This window comes from Cetorhinus maximus, chromosome 15 (genome assembly GCF_964194155.1).
Source record: "Cetorhinus maximus chromosome 15, sCetMax3.hap1.1, whole genome shotgun sequence".
Lineage (NCBI taxonomy): Eukaryota > Metazoa > Chordata > Chondrichthyes > Lamniformes > Cetorhinidae > Cetorhinus > Cetorhinus maximus.
The window spans coordinates 103830056-103848277 of NC_135893.1; the positions used below are offsets into that span (position 1 = coordinate 103830056).

The 18222-nt window shown below is 41.7% G+C and overlaps 1 protein-coding gene across 1 annotated transcript in view; it reads left to right on the forward strand.

Moving 5' to 3' along the window:
- The window catches only part of LOC144691075 (bMERB domain-containing protein 1-like), a 121969-nt gene extending 109822 nt beyond the window's left edge, over window positions 1–12147 (forward strand). Inside the window, exons 5-6 of the mRNA XM_078559128.1 lie at window positions 654–736; window positions 11095–12147. Of these exons, the coding sequence (XP_078415254.1) occupies window positions 654–736; window positions 11095–11213 (202 nt within the window). The 3' untranslated portion in view covers window positions 11214–12147. The remainder of the gene's footprint in view (window positions 1–653; window positions 737–11094) is intronic.
- Window positions 12148–18222: the final 6075 nt, after the last annotated feature.

Sequence of the window (18222 nt, forward strand, 5' to 3'; positions counted from 1 at the left end):
GGCACATTATTAGGACAGTGCAGATTGCTGAAAATGCAGAGTGCTGGACGCAGTGTCCCATATTATCATAACACCTTTGTCATTTTTGCAAGCTTCCAAAAATGAATAGAGAGTTGAGACAATGTTTACTATTCTCAAGTAATGCACGATAACTGTTCTGAGAATGAAATGTAAAGTTTAAACAATGGCTGGTAAGTTCCAGGTTAATCTACAATCTGCCAGCTTCTAAGTATGGTGCTCAATTAAGCTCAGGGTTAAAACCCTTGCTCAGGTTGACATTTTGCCCTGCATTGAAACCATGCAGTACCTAGCTGAGGATGCTGATACAGGGAGAAGCAGAGTTAACGTTTCGAGTCTGTATGACTCTGGCTCTGAAGAGGAGTCACACGGACTCGAAATATTAACTCTGTTTCTCACTCCACGGATGCTGTCAGATCTGCTGAGTTTTTCCAGCATTTTTGGTTTTTATTTCAGATTTCCAGCATCCGCAGTATTTTGCTTTTATGCTGATACAGGGTACAAACAGTAAACCTTGTTCCATTTACTGTCACTGATGTTCCACGTCTTAATGAACATAGAAATTCACCACAAACCAACTAAAACACATATTCGTATATATTGTGTGAGGGGTAAAAATGACTCACTTTCTACAGGGAAAGAGAAGAGGACAAGGAAATGGAAGAATTTGTCCAATCTAAGTTAAGACCACTGAAAAATGTAACTAAAGCGCCTGCAGGTAAGTGACAAGTACTACACTTGTATTAATAAAGAAGCTAGTAAGAGTGAGGAACTTCAGATAATTACTATCAGCAGAGAAAAAGTACTGGAGAAACTCAAGGGACTAAAATCCAACAAATCCCCAGGACCTGACAATCTACATCCTAGGCTGTTAAGACAGGTAGCTGTAGAAATATGATAGTGAATGCACAGATAATAATTTTCCAAAATCCCTTAAATTCTTGAATAGTCCCATCAGATTGGAAGTTAGCAAATGTAGCATTGCTATTCAAGAAAGGAGGGAGTGAGAAAACTGGCAACTACAGGCCAGTTAGCCAGATCAGAAAAAGTGCTGGAGTCTATTATTAGGAAGTCTTAACAAATCACTTAGGAAATAATAGTAAGTTTAGACAAAGTTAACATGGAAATCATGTTTGACAAATTTATTAGTTTTTTGAGAATGTAGGGTAGATAAAGGGGAACCGGTAGATGTACTCGTCCTCCTTCAGGTACCATGCCCTAAGAGTTTGTTGGTGACTATGGGCTTCCATTGGATTGGTCCATGATTATGCTTGGCAAAATACTGCAGTGGTTTGCCATTGCCTTCTGCTGTATGGCTAACCAGGAAACGCTCCCACTCCTACCGCCTGCCATCAGGGGTATTGGACGGATTTACAAGCTGATAATCAACCTGTTTGGCCACATTATGAACACACCTTCTGTGGCCATCAAGTCCCGGAGTGCGACTTGAACCCGGAGCTTCTGGCCCAGAGGTAGGGACGCCAACCCGTGCACCACAAGACCTCCTGAGTAGATGTACTATACTTGGATTTCCAAAAACATTCTCTATGGGGTCACACAAAAGGTTAATATGCAAGATAAGGGCTCCTGGAATTGATGGTAATATAATAGCATGGACGGAGAATTGGTTAACAGACAGAAAACAAAGAGTAGGGATAAATGGGGCATTTTAAAATTGACAAGCTATAACTATTGAAGTGTCACAAGGATCAATGCTGGGGCCTCAGCTATTTACAATCTATATTAATGACTTAAAGGAAGAGACCAAGAGTAATATACCTAAGTTTGCTAATGATATAAAATTAGGTAGGAATGTAAGCTGTGAGGAGGACACAAAGAGGGTCCAAAGAGATATAGACAGGTTAACTAAGTGGGCAACAAGGTGGCAGATGGAGTATAATTGGGGAAGTGTGAGGTTGTTCACTTTGGTAGTAAAAATGGAAAAAAACAATGTTTTTTAAATGGCAGGAATTTTTTAAATGTTTGTGTCTGAAGAGCCTTGGGTATACTCATAAAAGGAAACACAAAGGTGGCAAGCAGCTACAGCAAGCAGCTAGGAAGGCAAATGGCATTTTGGCCTTTATTGCAGGGGGGTTGGAGTACTAGGAAAAGGAAGTTTTGCTACAATTGTACAGGGATTTGGTGATATCAGACCTGGAGCACCGTAGGGTGTTCTTATCTCCCCGTCTTGGAAAGAACATACTGGCCTTGGAGGCAGTGCAGTGAAGGTTCATTGGATTGGTTTCTGGGATGAGAGGGTTGTCCTGTGATGTGAGGCTGAATAAATTGGGCCTATACTCTCTGGAGTTTGGAAGAATGAGAGATGACCTAATCGAAACATACTAGATTCTGAAGGGGCTTGATGGGGTGGACTGAGAGGTTATTTCCCCTGGTTGGGGAATCTAGAACATGGGGATACAGCCCCAGGATAAGGGGTCAATCATTTAGGGCTGAGTTGAGGCGATATTTCTTCATGCACGGTCTTGTGAATCTTTAGATTTATCTACCCTGGAGGGTTGTGGATGCTCCATCATTAAGCATATTTAAGACTGAGATCAATAGATTTTTGATCTCCCAGGGAATCAAGGGATTTAGGGAGCAGCTGGAAAAGTGAAGTTGAGGTAGAAGATCAGCTATGATCATACAAAATGGTGGAGCAGCTCAAGGAACTGGTCTACTCCTGTTCCTATTTCTTATGTTTTGAAAACCGATTAACATTTTGATAGTGAAAACATCAAAGAAGTGGGAGGAGAAGAACTCATTTAGCCTATCGAGCCTGCTGCTGATCCAGACAAGGTCCAATGTACACTGCCTTGAACTCCAACCCTTCTATTTCATCTCCTGGGGAAAGTTCTACATACATAGTCCCTGATCCTCAATAATAATCACACAAAACTCTTGAATATTCTTTGATCCTCACACTTCAATCATAGTTTGCTTGCATCCAAATACAACACCTTCCACACCCTGACCTAACAGCGTAAGAAACATCTCCTAAGGAACATTTGCCTACTTGAGCCTGTAACCTCTAACTCTTTAACATCCCATTCTATTTGACCTTATATACTCATTCAACTCATCATTGGAGGAACTGATCAGCGCAGCATTAACACCTTTTTAGGGAGTCCGTGCATGCAGCTGCTGCCCTGAAAGGGGTGGGTGGTGGGGGGGGGCGGGGGGAGAGAGCCCTGTACTTTAAACCTGTAAATGGAATATACAAAACATTACAAATAAGCAGGGCTTTGCATAGATTTAAATTGGCAGTTTCAAAATAACAGCATGAAATCTGTGTTCAGCCAAGACTATATTAGTCCTCCAGATCACTGGTTCTCAAACATGTTTTGATGGAAGGACCCCATTTCAAAAGGATTAGTAATCAAGGACCCCGCTTCTAAACTATAACACTTTATAATACAAAAGTGCTGCAAGTAAGGAATGTTGTAATAATGCTTTCAAGCAAACAGGTTATTTACCTGTGAGATGGGTGTGTCTCCTGCTTAGTGTGAGGGTTGAAAATGGCACTTGTAAATGATTGACAGCTATTTAATCCAATCAAAAGTCACCAGTGATTGGTTGCTGACCAGTCAGAAAGAGGCACAGGAACATATATAAACATTTTTTTAAAATTATATATATAAATATATATGCAAGTGTGTATATAAAATAATTAAACGTTAATTATATATAAGTGCATTCCAGTATTTCTTCCATTGAGTAAAGCCAAAGACTAGCTTTTAAAATACAATTTGGTCTGTTCCTCTTCACAAACCGAACCCACTAGTGGGTCATATGATTGACGCGTTAAAGAACCAATTAATATGAACCTCTGTTCCTGTCTGGCCCTTTCCAGCTAATTAATGCACAGAGAGATAATGCTAATCGAGGTTGGGGGGAGGTTAATGTTAACGTTAATGTTAAATCTATTGTATTCAAGTGGTCCTCAGTTAGAGACATTTTTATTTCAATATGTTTTGCATCAATCTTGTGACTGAAGCGATTTAGCTCTTGGACACCCTGGAAAGTCCATTTATAACCCAAGGGGCCAGCAGCCCCCAGTTTGAGAATCACTGCTTCAGATTACCCACTGAAAAATATACTTGCAATTGCAGCTGCTTAGGAATCTTGAACATCTTGATTTTTTGTCACTAGATGAATTAGCAGCTTCATTGAAATACCAAAATGTGAAAGAGATATATATTTAAAAATCACTGTTGTGGTCATGGGTGTTCTTTTGAGGTTGGGGTTAAAGAGTATTATTTGGGTTGAATAGATGGGAGTTTTACTCTGTATTTGGCCTGTGCTATACTGGCTACGGCTATGGAGTGTTTGAAGAGGTCATTGGTTGGGCGTGAAGTGGATAAGTATTCTGTAATGCAGCACTGGCGTCCCTGAACTTCATGAAAAGAAAAATTGAACAAAAACTATAAATATAACAATTATAACATTTATATACTGGCTATAATTTCTTGGTACACAAGTTTTGATTGTTATTTGAATATACTTTTGGTTATTACTCCTTCATGCGCCATTGTGCATTGATAGCATGGTTGTCATCCATCACAATAGCAACAGGTGGCAAAAGGTCAGATTCAAAATTAAATTAAATGATTGAGAGAGCACACTGTTATTAAAATACTGGACGCCTCAGAGTTATTTCAAGGCTGTAATCTAATTCTGAGTGTCAGGTGAAAATTATTGTGGTTGATCAATCATCTGAAAGCTGAGATGAGAGAGCTGCTTTGTAATCACTCCCAGCTATCCATTATTCTCGAAATAATGAAACATGTAAGATATTGCATTATTCAAAATCAAAGTTTTCTAATAGCCTAGAATGAGTCCGTGACTGTGACATCTTTTGCTTCTCTGCTCCTATCACTGCTTGCTTATCCCTAAACCACCCCACCCTCAACTTCTCTCTCCCCCGCCTCCCACCTTAAACCAGCTTATATTTCACCTCTCTCCTAACTATACTCAGTTCTGCCGAAGGGTCATGAGGACTTGAAACGTCAACTGATTTCTTCTCCACCGATGCTGCCAGACCTGCTGAGTTTTTCCAGGTAATTCTGTTTTTGTTCCGTGACATAATATGGTTAAGTTGTCCTGAAACTGGGACAATCAATCCATTTCCAAATTTCCTTTTAGGACAATTACCAATTCTTGGTCCTTCTAGTCTCAATAGACATGGAATGAATTGTCACACAATGTTAAGTACACAAAGTAAAAGCCCACTTTAAACCCTGGTCTGATTTTCTTTTCCATCGACTTCACTCTAAAACTGGTGGCAGATTTGTTATTGATTGTTCTTTGCCTTGCCCATAAATGTTAAAATATTCCCAAATTCTATATGACATGTCAAAACGAGCTGGACAGCTGTATAACTCTGCAATGTATTAAAATATTGACAATAATAAATGTTTAAGTTTAAAGACAAATGTAGGGAAAGCAACGTAATAGTGATTACAAAATCAGCTCCAATCTGACTAAAATATTGGTCTGAGAAGGAAGGAAGGACCTTTCCTTTGACAAGTAGGCTGACGGAGTCCCATTTGTGCTTCTCATTAGGCATGTCCTTCCTTATCAGGAGTTATTCAATTCAAACTTCAAACTTCTCTAAATAAATGTGTTGAATTGAGTGAGTTCAAACTAAACACTTGATTTTATTTAGACGTAGTTTGATTTTATATTTTGCTTGCAAGAAACACTGAGCTGACCCAGTATGATAGATACGTAAGTACGGCGATTATGGCTATGTTGCTTCAGGGAGAAAACGGATGGAAGATGATTTTACCTGAGAGGATACTTCACAATTTTGAAACCTAGCAATTGATTTTCTTAAATGGTTGGTTTCAAGACCCTTGTGGTCTCATGATTTTTATTTACTGTTGGAGTGAGTTTCAGTTATATTAATAGAGTCTTCTGCTATTCCAATGGAAGAAAATTAACCCTAAAATGATCTAAGGTACACCACAGGAAGTTCTATAAACAGACGTAAAAGTTCTAAGGGATATTATGGAACTCACATTCCACAGCTTTGCTACAATTATAACAGAGGGTGGTCTTCAGGTGGCCTATTGACCTCTGGAAGCAATAATATTATACACAAAGGTAGTGTTGAGAACTGTGGGAGCTGTCTCCCAGAATGTCAACAGTTTGCCAAAAGTGTTACAAAGGAGCAGTTGAGGTAATTATAGCATGTGTAGATCCAACTAAATCCCACTTGCTCTCCACTGCCCTCACACGATCCCTTCTCTTTCCAGAAATACATCTTCTCTCTAGTGTATGTCTCTTTTCTAGATCTATCATTTTCTCATTGAAATTATGGCCCAGACCTTCCGATCTCTGGCTCGTCAGAGACTGGACATAGACCCAGGATGTGCATCAGGACCCCGCGGAAATCCAGACGCGCTGATCTACATGGGAATCGCCCGGGAAGTTTGAACTTCCGATGGGCAATTCCCCTGCTCCCCTGGACCCTCCACAAATGTCTCCGACTCTGAGTTAAAATTGGAGACTTCCGAAAGTTCCGTGGGACTTATCTGAATAGTTACCCAGGAAATGTTAGACAGAAAAATCCTAGTCTAACTCCTGGGTAACTACAGAACTTACACTTCAATCACTCACACTGACCCCCCTGCCTTTCCCCTTGACCCCCAGTCTACACCCTGACCCGACCTGACAAGTGTCCAACCTGACAGCCCCTGCCCCACCTGCCACCTCACCCGCCTGCCACCTCACCCACTTGTTATCCTTCCAACCTGTCCCCTACCCACTTACCGCCCTACCATCACATCCACTTGCCATCCAACCTACCTCCCATCTCATCCACTTATCACCTCACCTAAATGCCACCCTATCCACTTATCTCACCCACCCTATACACTTCCCTTGCTCACCCTACCCATATACTCCACCTACCTACCTACCCATATACTCCACCTACCTACCTACCCTACCCCATTCACTCATTCATCCACTCACCCCTTCACCCATTCACTAACATTCACACTGAACATTTAAACTTACCTTACGGCAGCTAGTGCTGTAAAAAGAGGACATGTCCGGTCTTTCCTTCTGAAGCTACAGCACTGCGATGGTGTTCTCTGAGGCACGCTGCGCTCCGCATTTCTGGAGAAATCGGAAGACTTGGCCAGAAATGTGGAGCAGTGTCAAGGCAGGAGAAAGTTCGAGCAGAGTGGCAGCCCGACAATGATTCCCGCTTTGTGGAAGATTCAGGCCAATATTTACACAGATTCATTTTGAGTATTGCTTCACCTGAGGCTGTGTTTTCTACTTCTATTGTTCTGGATAAGATGAAACAGCTGGTCATTGTTTAAGCATCTAGTTCCTTTAGAATCCTAAAAGCAGCAATCAGGACAACTTTCAACCTTCTCTCTTCCAATGTGAACATGCTCAGTTTATGTACTTGTTTCTTATAATCCAATCCCTCCCTCTCAGGGTCCCGCAGTCATTCTGATCATCAAAGACAGGTGAGCACTTGTGATGCATGGGGCTTGGGTGACCTTGTGAAAGGTAACATAAAATACAGCAAGCAATTAGGAAGGATAATGGTATGTTTGCCCTTCTGGCAAGGGGGGTTGGAGTATAAGAATAAGGAACTCTTGCTGCAATTGTAGAGCACTTGGTGTGACCATTCCTGGAGTACTGTGTACAGTTTTGATTTCCTTACCTAAAGAAGGATATCCTTGCCTTAGGGTTGGTCCAGCAAAGGTTCACGAGGTTGATTCTTGGGATGAGAGTATTGTCCTCTTAGCAGAGATTGAGCAGAATGGACCTATATTCTCTAGAATTTAGAATAATGAGATCCAAACTCATTGAAATGTATAAAATTCTGAGAGGGCTTGAAGGGTAGATGCTGAGAGGCCGTTCCCTTGGCTAGAGAGACTAGAATTCGGGGGTCGTAGTCTCAGGATAAGAGACTAGATATTTTCGACTGAGGTGAAGAGGAGTTTCTTCACTCAGACGTTCGTGAATCTTTAATTGTGGATGCTCAACTGATAAGTATATTCAACATTTATTAAATTTTTGGATGTTATGGAAATAGGATAGAAAGGAAAAGTGGAATTGAAGGCGGAAGATCAATCGAGACCTTACTGAATGGCAGAGCAGGCTTGAGGGGTTGTATGGCCTATTTCTTATGCTGTTACTCAGAAGCAGAGTTTTTCTTTGTCTTTAGTAGAAATGTTTGCCTTTCTTAATTAAATCTTTCTATGTTAACGGAAGGAAATTGGATAGGCACTTGAGGGAAATGAACTTGCAGGGCTACGGGCATAGAGCGGGGAATTGGCCGGACTAGACTGATCTACAGAGAGCTGGCTTGGACTTGACGGGCCGAATAGGGGAAGTGGTGGTGTAGTGGTATCGTCACTGGACTGGTAATCCAGAGATCCAGGGTAACGCTTTGGGGACCCGGGTTTGAATCCCACCACGGCGGATGGCGGAACTTGAATTCAATAAAAATCTGGAATTAAAAGTCTAATGACAACCATGAAACCGTTGTTGATTGTCATAAAAACCCATCTGGTTCACCAATGCCCTTTAGGAAAGGAAAAAGGCTATGCTGGCCTAGCCAGTGATGCCCACACCTAATGAATAAAAAGAAGCCTCTTCCTGCGTCAGTATGCGGTCTGTCTCTATGACTCCTCTTCAGCAATGTGTTCCTTGTACTAGGGAAACCAGAGTTATAACCATAGCCTGAGAACTGTACACAGTATTTAAGTGCAGTCAACCAGTGATTTATAAAGTGACAGAATTGCCTTGCTAATTCATCTCAATATTGACCTTTTAATACATTACAGTGTCTGATTTGCTTTACTTTGTCAAATATTGTTTTTTTTTTGCCTCTATTTGTCGTCAGTTGGATCCCCAGATTGCTTTCATTTTCCTTGCAAAATATTTTCTGTCTGTTTAAGTAATGGACTCTTCTTTAATTTAATTTTGTCCCCATGTGAAGCACTCTGCATGTCTCTCCATTCATTTTAATCTTCTGCCTGTCTGCACAGGTTCTCAATGTATTTAAACCTCCTGTAGTTTATCCTGTTCAGCCTGTCAGTCTACCACCTTCATTAGCTTTGTATCATCTGCAAGTTTAGCCATTATGCTTGGGACTCCTAGACTCAGATCATTTATGTAGATTTTAAGTAAAGGAGGTCCTAAAATACACCCTCAATGCATCCTACTTGGAACATTCTCCAGGGCTGATGCCAATCCCTGGACCATACTCTGGGTTCAATTGCTTAACCCAGTGCATATCCATTGGGAAATATTGCCCCAACTCCTGCTCTTTACATTTTTCAGTAGCATCCTCTTGAGCGACACTGTATCAATTCTGAAATTTAAGTGCACTACACCTACTATTTTAAACATACTAGGTCCTTTGTCACACCTCAAAAGAAAAGCACTAAATAAAATCATAGAATGGTTGCAGCACAGAAGGAAGCCATTCTGCTCATCATGTCTGTGCTGGTCCTCTGAAGGAGCAATTCATTTCGTGCCACTCCCCTGCCTTCTCCCCATAACCCTGCAAATTCAGATAATAATCCAATTCCTTCTTGAATGCCTCGATTGAACCTGCCTCCATCACACTCTCAGGCAGTGCATTCCAGATCCTACCCACTTGTTTTCCCTCATGTCTCCATTGCTTCTTTTACCAATCACTTTACATCTGTGCCCTCTGGTTCTCAATCCTTCCACCAATGGGAACAGTTTCTCCCGATACATGCTGTCCAGACCCCTCTTGATTGACAAGACCCCCACACCTCCCCCTTTCCCTGAAGACCCTTGGGTGTATCTTCTGGCCCATGAGATTTAATTACCTTACGTTTTCACAACTGTTCAGCAAGCATCCTGCCAGTCATGTGAATAGTGTCACAACTTATCTCTGCAACACTATCTAGCTCCCCTTCCAGATTAATTTATTTGTCTGCTCCTTGCTAAAGACTGAGGCAACGAAACATATTTAGAAACAAAAACAAAAATACCTGGAAAAACTCAGCAGGTCTGACAGCATCTGCGGAGAAGAGCACAGTTAACGTTTCGAGTCCGAATGACTCTTCACCAGAACATATTTAGCATTTTTACAGTCTGTGTAGGAGCAGCTGCCCTCACAACTGCACTTTCAGCAGCCCAACTCCATCTCTTGTTTTTCTTTTTCTCTCAATATAAATTTTAATATTATACTTCACTTTACTTGCCATGTAAATTTTGACATTTTCTTTCCTTTTTTACACTCCTGACATACCTTTTGGTATTGAATCCATCTTAATTCTGTCCAATTTTCCTTTCTGGCCTTAAATTACTATTTCATCTTTCTATGAGTTTCTTGGAAGTCATGTTCAACCAGGCAGGAGTGCCTTTAAACTTTGTCCCTTTCTTTGCGTGGGTACATATTGGCCCATTGCTTTCAGTGCGCACCTTCTTGAAGAAATCCATAGTTTCTTCCCTCTCCTCACCATACAGTATTCAAATCTGACAAGCACACTCTAACAAGACTTCTTAAGTTGAGCGTAAAGTTGATCCTCTGGCCAGGGGATCTGTAGCAGCCCTCCCAGTAGTGGTTTATCTCTGTTACCATCTATTAATTCTACCGAAAATAATCCTGCGTCTGCCTCTCCTTACATATCCTCCTTCGGTTTGTAATTGTTGACAGGAAGCTGTTTGGAGAGTTCAGGGATCAGAAGGAATTGTTCTCTAGGTAGCAGGTGTAGTATTTTAGTTTTAATGGTGGCTAGAGGCTAACAGACTCTCATGCAATAAATCTAGGCTAATACTAGGGGTATGTTACTGTATGAGGTTGGGGGTTTGGGAACTCCTGACGCAAGAGAATCCCCGGTCTAGTTCAAATTCCCTCCTTAATTGATGGCCTTATTTGGGCCAGACAGAAATCCTCAACTTAACTCGTGGCCTTTCTGCAACATCCCCTCAGAATTATTGTGGGAATCTGGTGGAAGGACTGTGGATTTTTGTGGCTGGGTTTTTATACATGTTATATTACATTTTATACATTGTTTACTTGAAACAATATGCCACTGATTTATTTTCATCGTTTTGATGTTGCAGAGTCTTCAAAAGAGAAGTCTATGGTTACTGAACGTCCTTCAAACAAACCGTCAATTACCAAAGCCGGAATGGCATTAATAAGGGATTGCTGTGGATCTACACAGTGCAACATTATGTAGTTCTCACCGTTCAAGCCTGACTCTTGTCTACAAAGAGTGTTTGTGAAAGAGAACCATACCCAAGATGGACGAAAAGCATCTGAATGGTAACCGTGCTCAAACAGACTATGACCTACCATATACAAAGTCACGATAAAGCACTGTTAGTGTTTAAGTGAGTCTGTCCTTCATGCATGGATCACAAACTCTGCATGCTGAAAGGAAATGCATCACATGTTTCCACTGGTAGAAGGGGAAGTTTTTATACTTGGCATGTGTGATAACAAAGTAGTTTTAGGAAATTGTTCCAGAGGTAATGATAGAATACAGCATACCACTTTTAAAATTTCCTAAATACATTGTAAGGATTTTACAGGGTTTTTCATGGAAAAGCTTTCCCAGAGTTATTTATTACGATACTCCAGCCTCTGCAAGGTCTTTCAACTGGGGCCTCACAGTTACATCATTTTGCTGCTCAAGAGCACAGGCAGGTAACAAACTTTACAAATTTGAACTCAGCGACTTTAACAGGGGCGGAGTCAAATTCTGTCCCCTAGAAAAAATGTACAGACTTAATAAAGATTAATGTATGATTGTCATGTATCATAATTTAAAATATGTTCTAATTCTTTGTGTTACAATGAAGTGTTTCCTTATTGATGAACAGGATAATATTACTAATGTACTATAAACGTGAATCAAGGTTTGTTAGTAATCATGTGGAGCAGAGATGTTGGTAGAATCTAGCAAGTTAAGTGTAGAGACTATAGGCATTGCTAAAAGGTTCAAGGGGATGAAATTCAACTTTGGCAGGAGCACAAAATGGGCAGTAGTTAATTAACTTGCCTCTTGGACACCCAACCAAAGTTGAGTTTCATCCCAAGCTCGTCAAAGCAAATTTAACTATTTTTTGAAGTGTACATATTTCTTAACTTTGTTTCTCATTCATTATCTTTATATAAGACCATAAGACATAGGAGCAGAAATTAGGCCATTCGGCCCATCGAGTCTGCTCCGCCATTCAATCATGGATGATAAGTTTCTTAACCCCATTCTCCTGCCTTCTCCCCGTAACCTTTGATCCCCTTACCAATCAAGAACCTATCTATCTCGGTCTTAAATACACTCAATGACCTGGCCTCCACAGCTTTCTGTGGCAATGAATTCCATAGATTCACCACTCTCTGGCTAAAGAAGTTTCTCCTCATCTCTGTTCTAAAAGGTGAGGTGCCGGAGGATTGGAGGGTAGCTCATGTTGTTCCGTTGTTTAAAAAAGGCTCCCAAAGTAAATCAGGTAATTACAGGCCAGTGAGCCTGACGTCAGTAGTAGGTAAATTATTGGAAGGTGTTCTGAGAGATCGTATATATAATTATTTGGACAGCCAAGGGCTGATTAAGGATAGTCAGCATGGCTTTGTGCGTGGTAGGTCGTGTTTAACGAACCTTGTAGAGTTTTTCGAGGAGGTTACCAAGAAAGTAGATGAAGGAAAGGCTGTGGATGTTGTCTACATGGACTTTAGTAAGGCCTTTGACAAGGTCCCACATGGGAGGTTAGTTCAGAAGGTTCAAACACTTGGTATCCATGGAGAGGTTGTAAACTGGATTCGAAATTGGCTGTGTGGGAGAAAACAGAGAGTGGTAGTGGATGATTGCTTCTCAGACTGGAGGTCTGTGACTAGTGGTGTGCCTCAGGGATCTGTGCTGGGACCATTGTTGTTTGTTGTCTATATCAATGATTTGGATGATAATGTGGTGAACTGGATCAGCAAGTTTGCTGATGACACTAAGATTGGAGGCATTGTGGACAGCGAGGAAGGCTTTCAAAGCTTGCAGAGAGATCTGGACCAACTGGAAAAATGGGCCAGAAAATGGCAGATGGAATTTAATGCGGAAAAGTGTGAGGTGTTACATTTTGGAAGGTCAAACCAAGGTAGGACATACACAGTAAATGGTAGGGCACTGAGGAGTGCGGAGGAACAAAGGGATCTGGGAGTTCAGATACATAATTCCCTGAAAGTGGTGTCACAGGTAGACAAGGTTGTAAAGAAAGTTTTTGGCATGCTGGCCTTCATAAATCAATGTATTGAGTATAGGAGTTGGGATGTTATGGTGAGGTTGTATAAGACATTGATGAGGCCAACTTTAGAGTATTGTGTGCAGTTCTGGTCGCCTAACTACAGGAAGGATATCAGTAAGATTGAGAGAGTGCAGAGAAGATTTACTAAGATGTTGCCGGGTCTTAAGGAGTTGAGTTACAGGGAAAGATTAAACAGGTTAGGACTTTATTCCTTGGAGCGTAGCAGAATGAGGGGAGATATGATAGAAGTTTACAAAATTATGAGGGGTATAGACAGAGTAAATGCAAGTAAGCTCTTTCCGCTTAGATTAGGAGAAATAAACACGAGAGGACATGGCTTTAGGGTGAAAGAGGAAAGGTTTAGGGGGAACATTAGGGGGAACTTCTTCACTCAGAGAGAGGTGAGAGTGTGGAACGAGCTACCATCTGATGTGGTAAATGCGGGCTCACTCTTAAGTTTTAAGAATAAATTAGATAGATACATGGATGGGAGAGGTCTGGAGGGTTATGGACTAGGTGCAGGTCAATGGGACTAGCGGAATAATATTTTGGCACAGACTAGAAGGGCCGAATGGCCTGTTTTCTGTGCTGTAGTGTTCTATGGTTCTATGGTTCTAAAAGGTCTTCCCTTTACTCTGAGGCTGTGCCCTCGGGTCCTAGTCTCTCCTACTAATGGAAACATCTTTCCCACGTCCACTCTATCCAGGCCTTTCAGTATTCTGTAAGTTTCAATCAGATCCCCCCTCATCCTTCTAAACTCCATCGAGTATAGACCCAGAGTCCTCAAATGTTCCTCATATATTAAGCCTTTCATTCCTGGGATCGTTCTCGTGAACCTCCTCTGGACCCTCTCCAGGGCCAGAACATCCTTCCTGAGATACGGGGCCCAAAATTGCTCACAATATTCTAAATGTGGTCTGACCAGAGCCTTATAAAGCCTCAGCAGCACACCCCTGCTTTTATATTCTAGTCTTCTTGAAATAAATGCCAACATTGCATTTGCCTTCCTAACTACCGACTCATATTATACGATATTGTTCCATTCCTTTTCTTGCCTGTTGCACAACGCCTTCTACATTGAGCCGCACAATATCAGATGGGAACTAACCCAGTGACATAAACTGACAGAAAGTGGTGTAAGCAGCTGATGGCTTAACATAAGATGATGAATACAGGACTAGCCAGTACCAAAATTAATTCCTGAAGTTAAAACACAGTTGCATGCATCTATAGAACGTGAAAAGGAAAGTGAACCTTTGTCTCTCTGTCTCTCCTGACTCATGGTAGTCTCGTATTTATGATCCTGTTCACTAGTCTAATATTTTGTCTTCATTTCATGTTGAATCTTAACCTTTTGGCAGCTCTATTTTAATTAAATGTATAATTATTGAAATGTTGCTAATTAAACAATTGCGTGTTTAGGTCTTGAACACAATAAAGTTATTGCTTCGCATTAAGCGTTTCTTTATAGCGGCATCTGCAGTATTCACTTTATTTATACACTATGTAGTACCATATAGGGTTTTGTTTAAGAGGTTGGAGAAAATAGAGTTAACACTGAGTTACTTTATAGAATAACTACTGAGCAACCAGAAGCTGATTCAGAATAGCTTTTTAACACAAAGACTCAAAAAACTCTCAAACTTACTTTGTTATTCTGCCCTGCCTATATCAGGATTTATTTATGCGTAGAGGCTGGAAAGGAACTTTCCAAAATGTAGGGGTGCAAATATGCACATTCAGGAAACTCTGCACAATTTAACAGAACTCTCAGCTACGATTGAGATGTTCTGGAACCAAAGGAAACAATTAACTGGTTTACTGTAACAGCGATTAATATTCTCCTGCTCCAAAAGCGATCCACTCGGTTGCCAGGTTGTACAACGTGTAACGATATGCATGACACCAACATATTGACACATCATCATAATGCAGCAGACTTTGTGTAGGCCATATTGTAGTGAGCCCCCACTCCTCCCCAAGCATTTGGACCTTTTGTTTCAATAGCCCAATAGTGTGCTCAGTAATGTTCCTGGCAATCCCATGGCTGTAATTGAATATGAGCCCTCCGACGTTGCAGGGGGGAGTTACTAGCCATATTACAGGGGCAGCCCTTTTCCACAGTACTTTCTTGGTAGTGTTGAATAGTGGGTGGAATAGTTGAGTGTCCCAGGATGAAGGTGTCATTAACAGCAGCCTGCAAAACTGATTCTTCTTGCAGTGATCTCCCATCAACTGGATATGAACTGAGTGACAGTCCTTTCTGTTAACAGAAGCTGCTGGATTGTCTTCTGGTGACTTGATGGCTACATGACTGCAGTCTGTAGGTGAGGAAAACAAAACACTGCTGCACATCACACAGCTCTCATTGAGTGTAAAAGTCCATGGGGATGGTGATGTAGAGGTTGGCATTGACAACTAGAGCATTAGTGACCTGCTTGGCGCAGCTGTAGCTTGCAGACTAGGAACTGTAGGATATGCCCTGTAATAGTCTGGAAGGAGCACAAGGAAAAAAAGTTAGTGTAGGTGACTTTGACAGTCAATGGAAAAACATTGGGCCACTTGGGAGAGCAGGCAAAAGGTTCCATTGGAGGAATAGATCAGTGACAGTTTACTGATTTTAGTGTCTTCCCTGCCCCACCCCAATATTCCTGGGTGGGGTGGGTTCAATCAACTGCATATAGTGTTTAGCTTGTCAGTTTTTATTTCTATTCCTCCTGTGAGTTTCTCTACATTTCACATCATTCTTAATCCTGCTGCTATGACTCACTATTTACTGCCTTTCTTGGGGGAATTTTTTTTCTGATCAACCCTAACCTCTGCTCAGAAAGGAGAGAACATTTCTGATTAAGAGCTATAGCTCAGATGGAACCTCATTTACAGTGAAAATCTGTCATAGTGGCGCAGACACTGCCAAACTGCTCTTTCTTCTTCTTCTCCAAGTTCTCTGCCTGAAGGCAGGTCCGACCCATAGATTTGTGATCTTCACCAAGGAGGCAGGTCCTGAATCCACCCCAGCCAGAACTGGGATCAAACCCCGTGCTGTTTTCACCAATCTGATCCACACCAGCCGTCCAGCCAACTGAGCCAACCAACCCCCCCCAGTGAATCAGGGTTCACTGTGGCAACTTACACTTTCACACGCATGTTGTAGTCCAGAGCTATAGATAGTGATGGTAGAGACTCCAATTTCTTTCCCTCACATGGCTGACCAGGAATCTCTCCTGCTCTTACTGCCTGTCATTGGCATATGTTGGAAGGATTTACAAATTGATTCTCAACTTGTTTGGGTGCGTTATGAATGTACTGTCCTGGGGTGGGACCCAGAGCTTCTAGTTCTGAGGCAGGGGCACAACCATTATGCCACAAGACCTCCAGACTGCTCACTAGAGAGGGGCAAAGCTAATGATCACTGGACTGAATCACAAACGTACATTATCACTGTCAGGGAAAAAATGTGTTAATTAGCTGTTCAATGCATTTAAAAAGGAAAAACAGATTGTACTTCTGATGTTGAGTAGAGATGCCTCCCCGCCCCACTCAACTTTCAGCCTTTTCCTGAAGGGAAAAGGGATCATGCTGGATCTGTCTGCATTAGTAAGGGCTTTGCCCAAAGGACCATTTCCAACAGTGAAACAAACAAAATACTGTGGATACTGGATTTCAGGTCAACAACCATTCATCAGTCCTGGTCATTGACCTGAATGTTAATTTAATTTCTCTCTCAACAGACGCTGCCTGACCTGCTCAGTGTTTCCTGCATTTTTCTGCTTTTATTCTCAAATGGAAACCTAGATTGCAGTTTAAAGGCTATTTTATCTTGGGGTGCCTGGATGGTCATCTAATTTGATTTTTCCTTTCTGTAGCACAGGAGCCTCAAGCTATCAATAGCAATCACATTGCTGCAGTGGTTGAGAGGAACAAACTCAGCACAGACCCTTGTCTGTATCACCCGATACATTCATTTACTCATTCGGCCATAAGGCTATTTTTTTTTAAGCTCCATCTTCACTGAAGCATATAGAAACATAGAAACTAGGAGCAGGAGTAGGCCATTCAGCCCTTCGAGCCTGCTCCACCATTCAATATGATCATGGCTGATCCTCTATCTCAATGCCATACTCCCGCTCTCTCCCCATACCCCTTGATGCCCCTAATAATCAAAAATTTATCAAGTTGTTTCTTGAATATACTCAGTGACCCAGCCTCTACAGCCTTCTGCAGTAGAGAATTCCACAGGTTGACCACCCTCTGAGTGAAGAAATCTTTCCTCATCTCGGTCCTAAATGGCCTGCCCCGTATCCTGAGACTATGGCCCCTGGTTCTAGGCTCCCCAACCAGGGGAAACACCCTCCCTGCATCTAGTCTGTCTAGCCCTGTTAGAATTTTATACGTTTCAATCAGATCCCCTCTCATTCTTCTAAACTCTAGTGAATACAGGCCCAGTCGAACCAATCTCTCCTCATACGACAGTCGTGCCATCCCCGGTATCAGCCTAGTGAACCTTCGCTGCACTCCCTTTATGGCAAGTATACCCTTTCTTAGGTAGGGAGACCAAAGCTGCGTGCATACTCCAGGTGTGGTCTCACCAAGGCCCTGTATAACGGCAGTAAGACATCCCTACTTCTGAATTCAAATCCTCTTGCAGTGAAGGCCAATGTACCATTTGCCTTCCTAATTGCTTGCTGCACCTGCCTATTTACTTTCATTGACTGATGCACAAGGACACCCAGATCCCTTTGTACATCCACATTTCCCAATATATCACCATTTAAATAATACTCTGCATTTCTATTTTTCACACCGAAGTGTATAACTTCGCATTTATCTACGTTATACTGCATCTGCCATGTGTTTGCCCACACACGCTTGTCTAAATCGCCCTGAAGCCTCCTTGCATTCTCCTCACAACCCCACCCAGTTTTGTGTCATCAGCAAACTTGGAAATATTGC